We start from the raw sequence: 15,794 nt of genomic DNA, 5'->3' as shown, positions 1-15,794 counted from the left end.
AGCATGAAAAAAAGGAAATATCTGCTTCCCTCCCCTTTGTTGGCACATGTTTGTGAATGAAAGATATATAAATAGACGAGGATATATTTATTCTGGATTAATTAGACCTCTGTATTAAAGTACTTGTATAAAAAGGAGTGGCTAAACTAAGAAACCTACATCTAAACGTGTTTATTCTGAAGTAAGTCCCAGATAATTTGGTGGGTGCCTGCTACCTAGCAATAGCCAATGGGAGTGTTGCCATGAGGGTATTAGATTGAGGTGAGAGAAGCATTTCTTTCAGTTGCTGGGGGCTGGATTGTAATTTCCTTTTGGGATCCCAGTAAAAGATGCACTAATCTAGCACAAAAGTGGGTCTTTTAGCTGGACACCGGTTGTGTTTGTTTGTCTGGAGCCTCTGCCAAGTGTAGTTTAATTCTGTTGGTTTTTATCTTTTCCTCTTTTGTTCCTAGTTTGTGCTAGGTATCTTCCTAAGCTTAGTCTCTCAATATGAACTTTCCTTCTGGGAAGGTTAGATATTTACTTTACTTTTAAAGCAAAGCTCAGAGTCTGAGCCCCCAGTTGCTGGCATGGGCCCTGGCAACCTGATTGTGCCATTATAATCTGACCAAGGGCACTCAGTTGCAGTCTGTTTGCATTGGCTTGATACTGCAAGATCTCTTAGTGCCCAGATTTTGTTCTGTTTTTGGGGGGTTTGTTGCGCTCTCTCTCTCTCTCTCTCTCTCTCTCTATTTTCTTTTCATGATTCAAGACTTTAGATGGAAGTATAAAAATCCAAATAATGGCCACAGTGGAAGCAAGACATGTGAACTATTTTCTTCAAGTTGTAAATTCCATATTTAATTAATTCCTTTGAGGTTTCTGTTTTCCCCAGCCACAAAATTCCACACTAGATTTAGGAGAGTTGGGCAAGTAAAAAAATGTGTCTATTGTGGCCAGTCAGTCTTTTTACAAATGGACTGTGTTAGCTTTTTTTTAATCCAAGCATGAACTAATCAAAGTATAGATCTCATGAAAGTGAATTTTAATACAATCAAATTGAAATATATTAGTTTTCTAAACACAAGAACAAAATTTCCCTTCTACAAATGCAGTCATTTTTTTCCTTATATATTTCTTTGGAAAAAGCCATTTATCTTCTACAAGAAGAGGAAAAACGTTATAGTCATTATGAGAAGCATTGCTATATATAAAAAAAAATACTTAAGGCTAATTTGTTCCACCTTTATTTAACCTAGAGAGCACATTTCTAGGTTTTACTAATGGAATGTATCAAATTACTTGAGTAAAGTGGTAATGGTTGCAATTCAGGGCCCAGTATAACTAAAGGTGGCAGAGTTTGGCCTTAAGATGGGAAATACTGTACAGATTCTTGCTTGGAGTTAAGAAGAAGTGATACCAATAAATCACCTTGGCTTAAAGAACAAGCAAATTGTGCAGAGTATGCTTATCTTCTTTAAAAAAACAGTGCTATACAAAAATATTTGCATAGTAACATTTCAAGCACAAAGTCACTAGATAGCTTACAAAGGCCTTTAAATGAGAAAGTGTGCTGCTTTGAAAGACAGACAATTTGGAGCTATCAATGTAAACTTGGGGGGAAACAGTCAGTGTCCTTTCTTACAGAGAGTCAAAGTTAAGAACAGCTAACTAAAGGTATTGGTTCAAAAAGTATTTTTGTACAGCAGGTGTAACAGTCGTAAGGAAGTAATCCAAAATGCCCAGGTTCCTCATATTACAGCAGAAAAAGTTTGTTCAACATTTCAAATGAGGCACTAGTTGCACATATTTTTGAATCCGTTCACAATCAAAACGTTCCAGTCCATCTAAAGATGACTTGCAAGTATTTCTTAGAATCCAGAAATCTTAGTGAAATAAGTCTTCAGAAGGTGGTGCATAAGAAAATCCAATGAATGCATCATCTGCTTCCAGCACACTGGCATTTACAATATTATAGTCAGAAGAAATGCAAACTGAACAGGGTACCATTTCTTCTGTAAATGCTGTGTCAAAGTTTCTGATGTCATCTGGACCAGACTAGGAAATAAAACATACAAATTGTTGTAAGAAAAAGGTATGATTTCTACCTCTAGTATTTCATATTTCAGTTCAAACTGGAAGGTCTATTAATTTATCAACAAAACAATTTATCAGCAAAATAATCAATGGTACAATCTTACCAGGGAGAGTGTTCCAGGGTCCATATGATATTGTGGACCTCCCTCTCTATGGGTGGAAGTAATGGAGGGAACCAAAAATAAAAATAGTTGTCCATACCTTCTGCCCTGGCCAGGACAAGTGGGCAGGGCTTAGGAAATAGCAGTAGCTCCACCACAGATCTTTACACCCTGATAGGATTGCTTTGCTAGTGTTAGTATATCTCATCATTATGATTACTTTAAAGCTCTGCTTGAAACTTTTTTTTCAAAGTTCTTTTTGCATATTTTTTTATTGCTGCTGTTTTTTATAGCTAACTGTAATTACTTCTTGAATGAGTTCTTATATTCCAGTTTACTGAAGTATGAACTATTGTACCTACCACATTAGGATTAAACGGCGGTGGGATCTTTTTTTGTTCAAGGTCAGTCCAGCTGAGAGATTCAAAGAAGGGATGCCTCTGAATTTCAAGCTGAAATACAAGATACAATTGCATGATACATATACACTTGTCTTATACTGATCAGAAAGCAGTCTTTTGCCTTTGTCAAGTACTTTGCTGATTTATATAAAAAGGGAACAGAAAAGACACCAAAGATAGAGGAATATCTTAAAAAGAGTAATTTACCAAAAATAAAAACAGATGTTAGCAGTATTAAATGAAGAAATAACAGGGCAAGAAGTCTTAAATGCAATAAGTCAAGCAAAAGTTGGGAAATCGCCTGGACTGGATGAGCTATCACCTAAGTATTACAAGAAACTGAGTGAACAGCTTGTGAACCCTCTAAAAGATCTGATGAATGAAATTCTAAAAATAGGGAAGGTTCCAGAGACATGGAAAGAAGCATACATAACACTAATTCCAAAACAAGATTCAGATTTGATGTCAGTTAAAAATTATAGACCTATTTCTCTATTAAACAATGATTACAAACTGTTTGCGTACATCTTAGCAAACAGATTAAAAAAGGCTTTAGAGGAATATATTCATAGAGACCAAGCAGGGTTTCTACCAGGTAGACAAATGAAAGATAATATAAGAAATATTTTGAATATAATAGAATACCTGGAAGTTAGAAATGAAAAACAAGTGGCCCTAATGTTTATAGACGCACAGAAAGCCTTTGATAATATCTCTTGGGACTTTATGAAAAAAGTCCCAGAAGAGATGGAATTTGGAGAAAATATATGAGGGGAGTCCAAGCTATTTACTCAGAACAAAGAGCAAAACTAATTTATGTATGCTGCAACAGCAGCAAGAATCTTGATTGCACAATATTGGAAGACAGAAGAAATACCATCAAAGGAATAATGGCAAGTAAAGCTAATGAACTATGCAGAATTGGCTAAGCTAACAGACAAACTACAAGAGGACAAAAAGGACTTCAAAAGAGTCTGGGAACTATTTACAGTTTATTTGCAGAAACAACAGAATGGACTGGATTCACTGGCAGGATTTGAATAAACTTTCACAACTTCATTTGAGTAACACATATTTTAGAGCAATGATAAGGGATTTTATTTTTGTGTAGGAAAAGCAGGATACAATAAATAAAACTAAATAACTCGGGGGGGGGGGCATAACTACTTGGGTGTTACATATGTTTTCAGTTTATGCTGAGCCAGCCAAGCTAAAGAAATAGTCCTAATTGGAAAAGGCATTTTGTTTACTTAAAGCAACTGCAGTAGCCAGACTCAGATTATTTAAATGGTTCCTATCAATAAATTTCCACACCTTTTAGGATTGCCTTGGCAACTGATAATTTTCAAAGGAAAGTCAATATTTAGAATTCTAAATTGATGTTATAACTCTAAGCTTGACATTGCCTATTGATTGATTGATTGATTGATTGATTGGTTTCTTCAGATACATTACGTACAAAATCTTCTCTAGCTCCAAGTCTGTTTTGTCTCTCCTTCTCCAAAAGTTCTTCCAGAATAGACCAAGCCGTAAGACTGATGCCTGGCCTTAAATGTAGGGGTTTGTGGAGAATATTTTCATACATCTCAGCAACATCACGGCAGTAAAAGGGCGGCTGGAGAGGGCAAGGAAAACACACAATTAGGATGCTAAACTAAAAATCACTAGGCTTATTCAAGAAATGTCGATAAATGAATAATTTGGAATGTTCACTCATGCTAGATTGGACAGAGTTCACTTCAGAGATCACAAGGTAGAATAGTCAAGAACACCTGTTTAATCTGTGTGGCTAGTTCATGTCATATAAAGGCAAGAAAGGGGCCTTTTTGACCACCACTTTGGACCACTTGTCTCTTGGATACTCATAAAGTAGCTTGTGAAGCACTATCAGCCCTTCTTAATAGCTGATTTAAGAATTTTGCTGAAAACTGTTATACTCCAGAACAATATAAATAGCAACTATATACAAAAATTGCTTGTAGTGCAAGCAATTCTGTGGCCTTTTGTAAGGTCAGTAAAGCATTTTATAATAAAGAAAAAAGAGGAAGAGTAACCCTCTCCAGCATTCTCCTAAATGCAGAAAAAAACATACTCTTCAGCATAAGTATTACAAGCCTGTAATAGATACATTTTACTCTGGTATCCAGGCGAAATACAAGAGCAAATGAGAACATGTTGCTTATGTCCTGGACATTGACACTGGCAGCCTTTTCTAGCTAATTCCATTCTATTTAGCAATGAATAACATCACTGCCACTTCAGTTGTCTGTTCCATCTGTGCTGGGTGACATAATCTGTTTCCAGTAGAAAGTCAGGAAATTAACAACATAAAACCAAAAGCAGCACTAGACAATGCAACAAGATCTGCTAAGTATTTATCAAATTTTATTAGGCAGTCAAGCCCAACAAAACCAAGTAACCTGTTCATAAATATGAATCTGGAATGTAAGATGTGTTCTTAATATTGTGAATGATAGGAACAGTTCTGTGAAATCAGAGCATTGGTGCCTCTGAGCCAACATCCCATTTCCAACAGCGGAACCCCACAATAGGACAGGAAGACAAAGACTCTTCTCTGTTTCCCCACAACAACCGCTTTGCAGAGACATCTGGAAGTACTGCTTTAAATATGATGCGTGAAAAACATGAAAATTCTTACCAGACCATATAGCATTTCATACAAAACAGCACCAAGGCACCACCAGTCTACTGTGTTGTCATAGGGTTGCTTTCTGATCACCTCTGGGGCCAGGTACTATAGAGGAAAAGAAGTTTGACGACTAACTCAGAGATACAGCTCCTCTTGCCAAATGAAATATTGCATGAGAGAGCATTGTTACTCTGACAAAGGCAGCGCAAAAATGTCTTGATTATAATCTAGTAATATTAGAAATCACTAATAGCAGCACTGAAACACATTTCTGTGCACTCATTGCCTTTGCTCTTCTGTTCTAACGAAAAGATTCTGTAAGCTTGGTCCACTGTTAAAGAATCCTTATACAGTTGCACCTCGGGTTAACCCAGAAATAGTACCTCGGGTTAAGAACTTTGCTTCAGGGTGAGAACAGAAATCGCACAGCAGCGACGTGGCGGCAGCGGGAGGCCCCATTAGCTAAAGTGGTACCTCAGGTTAAGAACAGTTTCAGGTTAAGAATGGACCTCCAGAACAAATTACCAGTAAGTACATAACCAGAGGCACCACTGTAGTCAGGTCTGTGAAGATTGTCTGAGGCCCAGGGTGGGAGTCTTGTTAGAATAAAGTTATAAACACAAACAAAAAGGCAGCCAGTGCCTGGCTGGACCAGCCAGCCATCTTAGCCTTCTGAGGCACAGGGTATGTGTACCTGGCTGTCCCCAATCTCTGCATGGGCCTGATTATAGTTAACTGTAACTTTGAGAACTGGTGTCCAAATGTACTTTCCCCCCTTCTTCCCTTTGTGTTGCATCTTTTAGGTTGTAAGTCTGAGGGAGGAGACCCTCCTTTTTAAAAAAATGATCTGAAAGCCTTTTTGGCTGAAGAGGGGGGTACCAATGCATTAAATAAATAATAAAATAGCACACACCCCCCCAATGTTTAGCCTGTGCTCATTTTCTTACAATGTATACTTAAAATATTGTTTCCAAGTCTGTCACTACAAGGCCCATATATGCACTAACATTTTCCCCACTAAGAAAACATAGCAGCTGAAATTATTTTGCCCTTGTGACAAAGCCCTATGAGTTTGCTTTTCAGTAAAAAGAGCACCAGCACAGAGTAGCATGTAGCTTGTCTCTTACATTGGTACAGACCCACTGATTCAAACACTTCCTCCCCACCACAGCAAGGTTTTGCAAAATGCACTGCAAAATATTTTCTTAAGTCATGCAAAGAAATTTACATACCTCTGGTGTACCACAAAATGTTGCTGTAGTTTCTGAAGTAGCAATTCCTTCTTTACAAAGCCCAAAATCTGTTAAAACAACATGCCCCTGCATTGAAAACAAACATTTTACTGTAAAATAATGCAGGTTGTTAGTGATCATATTAAAAATAAAACCTGGGGCAACAGGAAAATATATTTAATGCCTACCAGTGAATCTAGAAGGATATTCTCTGGCTTCAAATCCCTGGTCACGCGCACAAAAAGAAAGAGATAGTTCAGAATAGGATTGTAAGTAGCACGTTTAGCAAATAATACCCACTCTCTTACATAAGCTTTTAAAAAGAAATCAGGCCTCTGTGGAAACCATGATTTGTGAGCATGAGAAACAAATGCACATACAATAATACAAAATGCTGGCATTCAGATTTGTGGTCATTTAGACTACAACTAAATGTTGTAAATTATTACCTGTAATTATTATAAATTATTACCTGTATACAATGTTTATGGAGTGTAGGTAACCCAATGCACTGGCTATTTCAGCAGCATAAAACCTGGCTCTGTGTTCAGGAAAGGAACGCTCTTTTTGCAGATGAAAGAAGAGCTGCAAATATGCAGAGTGCAAGTTAAAAGAATGCAGCATTAAAAACAAAATAGATGGTGTCATTCTTAATGATAGATTAGTAGAACTGGTGATTTCCCTATGAACAACTATAAAAACAGTGAAAACCGATTCTCTATGTGCATAATCATTCACATCCTTCACATCCTTCCTTTAATCATTTCCTTATTTTGTCACATCTGTAGACCCAGCATACTTGGGCCACAGCTGGTAAATGAGGTAGATTTATGTTTAGATGTGGGGCTAACATAAACTGCTACTGTGATGGCGTAAGCTGGTTGTTCCATATGCTGAGAATCAACACCATATTTCCAGCAGACTTGCTACAGAATCTAAGTGATGCAACAATATAACCATCTTGAATTAAGTTGACTCAGTTCATTATTGCAGCTTCTAAGTGAGTCTAAACTAGCGGTTCTGTCGATTTCAATGGGCACCACATTGCCACAATACAAAGACCCAAAAATATACCTACCTCCCCTCCATTAACAAAATCCAGAACAAAGTAAAGCTTCTCTGTAGTTTGGAATGAATATTGCAATCCAACTAAAAATGGATGCTTCACATTTTTCAACAGCACATTACGTTCAGCCATAATATGTTTTTGCTGCAAGGAAGTGAAAGGTCAATAAGTAAATAGGAACAATTTGGTAATTGGGAGGGAAAAATAAAATATCTATTTCCTTTCACCTCTTTCCTGTTGAGAATAATCTTTTTCTGCAGCACTTTAACGGCATAGAACTTCCCATCCAGTTTTCGTTTTGCAAGAAGAACCTGAAGAAGAATTTGCATATAGTGTGAAAGTCTGTTCTTGCACTAAAGTGTTAAAAGTAAAGGAACACCACTAAATTTCAACTTCTTAGCTTTTCACAAATACACAGAGGGTGCAGCCTTTATCAAGACTATCTGTCCCTGTAGTAATAATAATAACAATAACAATAATAATAATAATAATAATAATAATAATAATAATAATATTTATTTATATCCCACCCTCCCTAGCCAAAGCCGGGCTGAGAGCGGCTAACAACAGTAAAAATAACACAGTTTACATAAAATCACAATCAATTAATTGAAATACATTCTAAAATCAATTCATTCTAAAATGTAGACCACTATTGCTACTCTTTCTGGCAGCAGCAGCCCAGGACCTGAGACAGAAGTTTCTCTCATCACCTGCCAGCTATTCCTTTTTCCCCTTGAGATGTAAAGGATTGAACATATAACTCCCTGTATGCAATACGTGTGCTATAATCCCTCACCTCATGCCATCAGCAAAAGCGGATTTCTCCACAAAAGAAGCTCAGGTGGAAAAGTATGACAGAAGAATACACAAAACAATTAAAATTAGGCCTACCTTGCCAAAGCTGCCCTTCCCAATAACTCTCAGGAAGTCAAAATCTGTTGGTTTAGCACTGGAAGGGATTGAGGAAAAAGAGGGTTACTTAAAGTAGTCAAGATGGTTTTATTTAGCAGTCCAATGACAGACATGGCACACATTCCAACCATCATTATTTCTCTTCCAAGTGACCATCCCTTCTATATTATCTGTACTCTCTTCCACAATTCCCATTTAGCCATCAGGCATCTACTCCTTTGCAGCCTCTCTGAGCAACAACCAATCCACATAGCATTTCCTGCTTTTATTCATCACTGTCCTCCACATTTGGTTTTGCTTGCTTGTTTTTGCTCAACATTTGTTTCACCAGATTCCCAGAACTTTGTCATTCCCCCTTTAGTTTGCACTAAGCTCACAAGAAATATTCTATTGGTACTGATTTGGGGAGGAGGAACTTCTTCTAAAGCTGCTCAAAAGGGCAAATACATGCATGGAGCTGCTTGAATTTTTTCATGGTTAATAAATTCAGTCTAACGTTCGGTTTATATTTAACTAAAAACCTACTGAGGATTTCCAGATGGCCCCAGGTTGATATTCTGTGAGGTAGAGTTTGGCTGTTGAAAGAAAGAGGACACAAAAGAATAATAAGAGTCACATCAAAGTTTTAATTATTTTTATTTGCTAGAAAGAACATTTATTCCTACATTCTCAAGAGCAGACCTATCAATCTCAATAGATCTACCCTAACTATGACTAATGATTCTATAAGATCAGACAGCACTTTGTACACCAAGCACTGAATAATAGATGAACAAAATATGTATACAAGGCTTTAAAGTAAGTAGTGAGAGAGTTGGCCTTGAGTATTTCCTTAGAACTAGGATAATCTCAGAGCAGTTTTGATGATAAGCAAGCAGCATCTGTTGTTGTTATGTTTACTATTTTAACATCCTAGATGTGCTTGTAACTTGGCTGTTGGAAGACCAAAGGATCCAAACCAATATTATAAATATAATAGTCATAATCTTTACTGGAACGGATGCATGGCAATAAAATAGGCAGAAGAATAGAAAGTAGTCCAAGATTCAAATAGTGGAATTACCGTTTATGAAATATCATGTGGACTTACAATTCTAATTATGGATGAAGAGATACAAGCAGTGCTTTACTTTCCATTACACTGTACAACAAGAATCCACACTTTCTAGGAAGGAACCCAGAAGTTTTAATTACCTTTTGACTGTTCCTTTCATCTTCATCTTCAGATGGATCATAATGGTGCTTTGGATTGTTCATCTGAAGAAATGCTTGGACATCTGGGCTAAAAAAAGGGGTGGAGATTAAATCCATCCATTATAAATAATAGTACATTTATACTTTTTCAATGTGAGCAGAGGAAGCTTCTCTATTTCACTACTGTCAGAAAGAAACATTACCAAATTATCTGCACATAAACATAAATAAAACAGGAGCAGAAACTATAATGACTACGTAAGACGGAAACTGAATCAAATCAGGGAGTTAATCTAACTGCATTATTCCCTGTTTTTATTCAATTTCCATGTTACAATTTCAGAGTTTGTTAATTAGAACCAAATTTCCACTTCCACTTCTAGAGTGTATACTAATTGGATAACTTGTGAACACCACCTGGAATAAGCCATTTCCTTTCTAACACCTTCAGCATTACTGTCATTTTCTGTTTCTAATTTGCTAATTTAATTAAAACTAAACTTAAACTAGCACAGAGAAAATTGCACACAACCAAATGCAAAGCAACAGAAACTCCAGCAGCAAAAGCTAGTGCCACGGTCAATGAACTCTGCTAAAAGCCTTCTTAAAAAAAAGAAAGAAGAAGAAGAAGAAGAAGAAGAAGAAGAAGAAGAAGAGGAGGAGGAGGAGGAGGAGGAGGAGGAGTTTGGATTTGATATCCCGCCTTTCACTCCCTTTAAGGAGTCTCAAAGCAGCTAACATTCTCCTTTCCCTTCCTCCCCCACAACAAACACTCTGTGAGGTGAGTGGGGCTGAGAGACTTCAAGAAGTGTGACTGGCCCAAGGTCACCCAGCAGCTGCATGTGGAGGAGCGGAGACGCGAACCCGGTTCTCCAGATTACGAGACTACCGCTCTTAACCACTACACCACACTGGCTCTCCAGCTTCGTGTTAACAAGCTACAGGGAAGTCACCCAGGAAGTTGCCAAACTTGCCTCAGCTGGCTTATGTCCTACCATGGAATAGGTACTGCTCTGTATTCGTACAATTCAGGCATAGGCAAACTCGGCCCTCTAGATGTTTTGGGATTACAACTCCCATCATCCCTAGCTAACAGGACCAGTAGTCAGGGATGATGGGAGTTGTAGCCCCAAAACATCTGGAGGGCCGAGTTTGCCTATGCCTGGTACAATTCTTATATCCCTTGTGGATGGGTATAATAACAATGCCTCCCCCTTTAATCAGTGAACATGAGGAGGTACATTTGGAAAGAGGCACTCCTGGAGAGATACAGGCCTCAGACCTTGAAGGTTTTAAAAGCTACTGTCAGCACCTTCAGTTGGACCTGGAAACTAAAAGAAACCCACATGGCTGAGCCAGAACTGGAACAACATGCTCCCTGTGACCCTTATTTCTCAAGAGAAGCTCAGCATGCTGCAGTATCTGAGGCTTCCGAACAGTCTCCAAAAGGCGGCTCAGTGTAGAGCACTGTGCAATAGCCAATTCAAGAGTGCATCAAGTTTAAATGGCCCAGGGAGGATTACAAATCAGGGAACAAGAGTGGGTGTTTCAGATCTTTAAAGTATGTTGTCCACATCCTTGGACAACAAGAGTTTAAAATACCTATCAGGAGTGGATCAGCAGATAATTCAGATACTGCTCTCAGACTTCACCAATAACAAAATTTGTGTGGGTGGATGCAAGAGATTTTATCTGATAAAATGTTTAAGAGATAGATTTATTTTAACATGAAAGCTCAATTGGCAACATTTGGGCTTTTTTACCACCTTAGCACAGAATTAAAATGGAGCTTTAAACTTTGCCCAAGTTTAAGTTTTCTTCCCATCTCTCCAGCAGCCTCATATTACAGAGCTCTGGATTAAAACGAGGAACACACCCAAGACCACTGTCTGATAAGGTAATGTCTAAATTCAATTGCATCATGAGCCAGACCACATTTGTCAATTTCATTAAGCCACCAGGCTGGTGACAGGAAGGCTGGCATCAACAGGCAAATTCCTCAGAAAGTTCTGGAATCAGTTTCTGAAGATGAACCAGTCAGAGAAGCTCAAATTTTGTACCCTCATTAAACTTATTGAAGCACTTCAGGAACATCTAACTCTGCATAGTGACATGTGGCTAAGAAAAACAGTACGTCCGGGCTTCTTTTCAGATTCTTTAAGGTACTAACATGTTTTGCCAACTAGTGAAACTGCACAGTCTAGAAACCTCTGTTTCTTCTATTTAGATAAAGTGTAACTTCAAAGTATTATTGAGGCTTGAATTATGATTATCAAAGGCAAGCACAATATTTAATTATAATTTTATATGTATGAAATTAACAGCTTTGAGAACTTTCCTTTGGGATGGAAAGGTAGGATTTAAAAAAATCTCATAATAAGTCTTATTTAGGGAAGTCAATGACTGATGAACATTAGACCTTCCTTCCTGGAGCAAACCAGTCCATCTAGTTGAGCATTCTGTCTAATCATGGTCAGGCAGATGCCCCTGAAATACTCTCAAGGAAGACCTCATGGTGATTAGCATTTCCTTTTTGCATGTGTAGCATCTGGTAGTCACAGGTGCATTTTTTTAAAACAAAACTGCTTATAGTGGAGTACTTAGAAGCAATTTGTAAATAGCTTCCTTATACGGTTGATAACATACCCTTACTTCTAGGAAAATATATGTGTGTGTGTTAACTTACTGATTGCAAAGTTCTGGCTGTCGTACTAAATTCTGAATGAATTCATTCAACCCTGCTCTTCTCTGCTTAATGAAATCTGAAAGAAAATTAGGAAGGACCATACATTAGATTTCTTTTTTTTAAAAATTGAAGTTTACACTTTTTTCAGATTACTTCAGTGTTAATCAGTTCGATAATGTAAAGACAAAGGTCCACATGCTCCTGTTATCCTGACTGTATCCTCTAAGGGTCAATGGGTTGGTGAAACTGACTAGACCAGATTGCAAGAAGCTTCTGGTCTTCAGACAAATAAGAGCTCTTACAAAAACAATAAGAGATACACAAATACATGTGAATACGCACCAATCCTTTCAAATAACAGTTTTAGTTCCACAAATGTTTCAGACCATTAAAATGGAGGAGAGAAGGCTTGGGCCAATGACATGTTGGGACAGCCCCATGGTCGTCATGGCAGCCATGAAGTCCTGAGCTGTCGATTGCCTCTGCATGGATGTCGAAGTCCCCCAAAACCAGCAGTCCTGGAAGCCTCAAGACCAGCTCTTTCAGCAAAGGCAAGGACACTGCTGGGCAGCGTGGCAGGAGGTGAACCAGCAGATTCTCTCATCTGTCCTGATTGTCTAATGCTGGGAACACACACTCTAGATCCTGCCCCCACCCCACAACTGGACAGAGGGCCTGGAGAGAGAGAGAATTTCTAGGGACCACAGCAACTCCCCAACTCTCAAGTCTACCCAGATACTGCACTGTGTGGGCACAGCTGGGTGATGCCAACTGTACCCTGTTCACCCACCCAAGTCTTAGTGATACAGACCAGATTGGCCTGCTCATCCATAATCAGATCATGGATGAGGGAGGTCTTATTCAGAGTTGACCTGGCATTCAGCAGCAGCAGTCTCAAAGGCTGACTTATACGACAACAGCAATTCCCCAGTTGGAGGAGGGTCTGGCACTTGGCACAATCACTAAGTGCCTGTGCTGTGTGCCCCTTACTTGGCCTGCTCCACCTCCCACAGCACACCTCTCCCTACCCTGTAGATACTTGCTTCATTACCCATTTATTATCCTATCATCCAATCTTTACAAAATTTAACAAAGAAAGAAATCTGGTGCAACATGTATGGATATAATATATGCAGTAGAAAGGACATGTTGAATGAAACAAGGTTGACAGCTGAGTTTGAGAAGATATAACAGAAACTTTATTTGCATTTAAATAAGCATAAATTGGTCTGTTGTTTACAGAATTGCTAAAATGGAAAGTAATTTACATCCCTTATATTTTATTAGCATTATACATTCCACAATGGACCAGAATATACCACTTACAATATAACAAATGAATGGTAGTGATGTGCATGAAACCTGCTGCATTAAGCACTATCATGGTTTTTTAAATAAAAACAACAACAACCCCTGATCCTTAATGCGCTTGAGTTGGCAGAATTCCACTGATTAACAAAGTCTTGATTTCAACCTGTTTCAAAAGTCCTAAGCTATAAATAGAATTAAGTCAGCACTGAACCAAGATTTTCAAGGGATCTAATCACAGATTTGTGCAGAGAGACTAAAAGGTCAAACCAGCCCTTTGCTTGGTAAGGGTTTGTGCCACATGTCAGTCCACATAGAATCAACATAAAATGTGCCCCAAGAGGAGGGTCATAAACAAACACTATGCGCTACAAGTATGTGGTACCAGCAGATCAGATGGCTCAAAAGCTAAGAACTCTAATAACCCAGTCATACTGTATTACTATTAAAAATAACTTTAAACAGACACTATGTTAGAGTTTATTGGAATTATAAACACAAATAGCATTTCTTACTTTGCAGCAGTACTTTAGAACATAGACATGCCAGGAAAAACATAACACCTTCATCCACAAGCCATACAATGATGCAACTAATCCTGCATGCCAAAAATACCTCGTTCCGTTCTCCCCCAAGCCCCAGAACTCTAGCCCGATCCTGTGCTGAGTGAAAAGCTGCTTTTAATTCTCAGGGGAGTTTCAAAAGGGGGGCAGGGGGGGTCACATCTAAAAGACCTGTCGAGATTGTGCTTGTTATCTCGCTTACATACCATTTGTATGTGGACGTTGAGGAGATGCAACCTAATGCCATACATTCACCATCGCCTGCATCATACACTTCTACATAAAATCCAAATGTCGCATGTGCAATGTTGTACTTGTAGCTTGAGGATTTTTAAACCCCTGTGGTCCTCCATTATTTACCCATCCCTTTTCTTGCAAGTGTATTTTCAGGTCTACAAGCAGATGTATGACGTTGATTGCAAGGTAAATCAGCTTAATGTTTTCCTTTACTATACAGACAAATGTTTTCAAGGAAAGAAAATCAGACACTGCACTCTGGCAATCAGCTACTCTGAATTAATACTCTGTGGATTTTGAAAGACAGAGAACACACATTCACCAATCAATGCACGTCAGTTACACCGTGTGAAAATTACTGGCAAGTTGTAGTTAATAGGCAAGGATTTCCCATAAAGGCAAAAAGCAAACAAAAAAGTCCACCGACTTTTGGCCTATGGTATCTAACTCCAACCATTAAGTAGGCTTTAAAAATAGCCTCTGCAGACACTGTTTTTAAAAAGAGTAATAAAAGAAGAAAAGAACTTATGTGACTTACCTGGATCAAAATTGTCTCCAAATATTCTTTTAGCAGGAATCTTCAAGTTCATGGTGGGAAATTGTTTCCTTAGCTGAAATACACAAAACACACAGGTAGTTTAACTTTGGAGTATAGATACCTTCCAGACACAGTTGTATTGGCAGAGGGTCATTCCTTGATTCAATTTTAGCACGACTCCCTTTACTTACTGTATTATACAGTTTATCAAACTCAGCGTATCGCCTGAAGACAAACCATTCATTATTGCCAACTGAGACCAAAACTTTGTAAACCTGTAGGGATACAAAAGTAAAATTAGTGAGAAATGCAAAGATTAAAATAACACAGTTGTGAGTTAATGAACCTGTGTACGTTTGTTGCTTGTTTACCTATTTAATCTTTGAGCCTGAGTTTTATACATAATTACAGGATAAGACAGAAAGCCCACTACGTTCTCCAATACAGGGCTGCTGAACACATTAGGATTTTTCAACATGAAGATACCAAGAGCGTCAGTGCAGAACACCCAAAACAGAGGCTCCAAGTAAATGCCACAGCAATAAGAGCTTATTGTTAAAATTGCATATATAGAACAGCATGTTTCAGCATTGCTATCTCCTGTTAAGTATCTTGGATCCCTGGACCCGTGAGAAAAACATGACTTATGGAATGGGATTTTCCTTTCTCCTTCTTCCCACGGTGCTCATCAAAGAGTCAGTCTTGAATGCTGGGGAATCATTAGAGAGGTGTGGAGGCTGCAGAAGGGTGGGAGAGTCAGCAAAGGTTTTGGCCTCTCTTGTACAAATGGATATGCCTTTTCACTTGTGCTAGATACTTTTTGATCT

At 38.3% G+C, this 15,794-nt stretch overlaps 1 protein-coding gene across 7 annotated transcripts in view; it reads right to left on the bottom strand.

Annotated features, from left to right (window-relative positions):
* Nucleotides 1–1,003: 1,003 nt before the first annotated feature.
* LOC308592858 (serine/threonine-protein kinase Sgk3) overlaps nt 1,004–15,794 on the bottom strand; it is a 57,333-nt gene continuing 42,542 nt past the window's right edge. For 6 of the 7 annotated variants that reach the window (XM_081204829.1, XM_081204830.1, XM_081204831.1 and 3 more), the window contains 15 exons: nt 15,159–15,242; nt 14,968–15,040; nt 12,322–12,397; nt 9,636–9,723; nt 8,967–9,016; nt 8,421–8,478; nt 7,754–7,837; nt 7,539–7,670; nt 6,933–7,045; nt 6,649–6,685; nt 6,461–6,547; nt 5,238–5,333; nt 4,038–4,193; nt 2,540–2,629; nt 1,004–2,037 (listed from right to left, as the gene is read on the bottom strand). In XM_081204829.1, coding sequence (XP_081060955.1) covers nt 1,867–2,037; nt 2,540–2,629; nt 4,038–4,193; nt 5,238–5,333; nt 6,461–6,547; nt 6,649–6,685; nt 6,933–7,045; nt 7,539–7,670; nt 7,754–7,837; nt 8,421–8,478; nt 8,967–9,016; nt 9,636–9,723; nt 12,322–12,397; nt 14,968–15,040; nt 15,159–15,242 — 1,395 coding nt within the window. In that variant the 3' untranslated portion in view covers nt 1,004–1,866. The remainder of the gene's footprint in view (nt 2,038–2,539; nt 2,630–4,037; nt 4,194–5,237; nt 5,334–6,460; nt 6,548–6,648; nt 6,686–6,932; nt 7,046–7,538; nt 7,671–7,753; nt 7,838–8,420; nt 8,479–8,966; nt 9,017–9,635; nt 9,724–12,321; nt 12,398–14,967; nt 15,041–15,158; nt 15,243–15,794) is intronic. The other variant, XM_081204833.1, reaches the window with a different exon arrangement.

Source organism: Podarcis bocagei, assembly GCF_964188305.1.
Source record: "Podarcis bocagei genome assembly, chromosome: 8".
Classification (NCBI taxonomy): domain Eukaryota; kingdom Metazoa; phylum Chordata; class Lepidosauria; order Squamata; family Lacertidae; genus Podarcis; species Podarcis bocagei.
The sequence above is the reverse complement of the archived record's forward strand: the minus strand, read 5'-3'. Positions and strand labels throughout refer to the sequence as shown.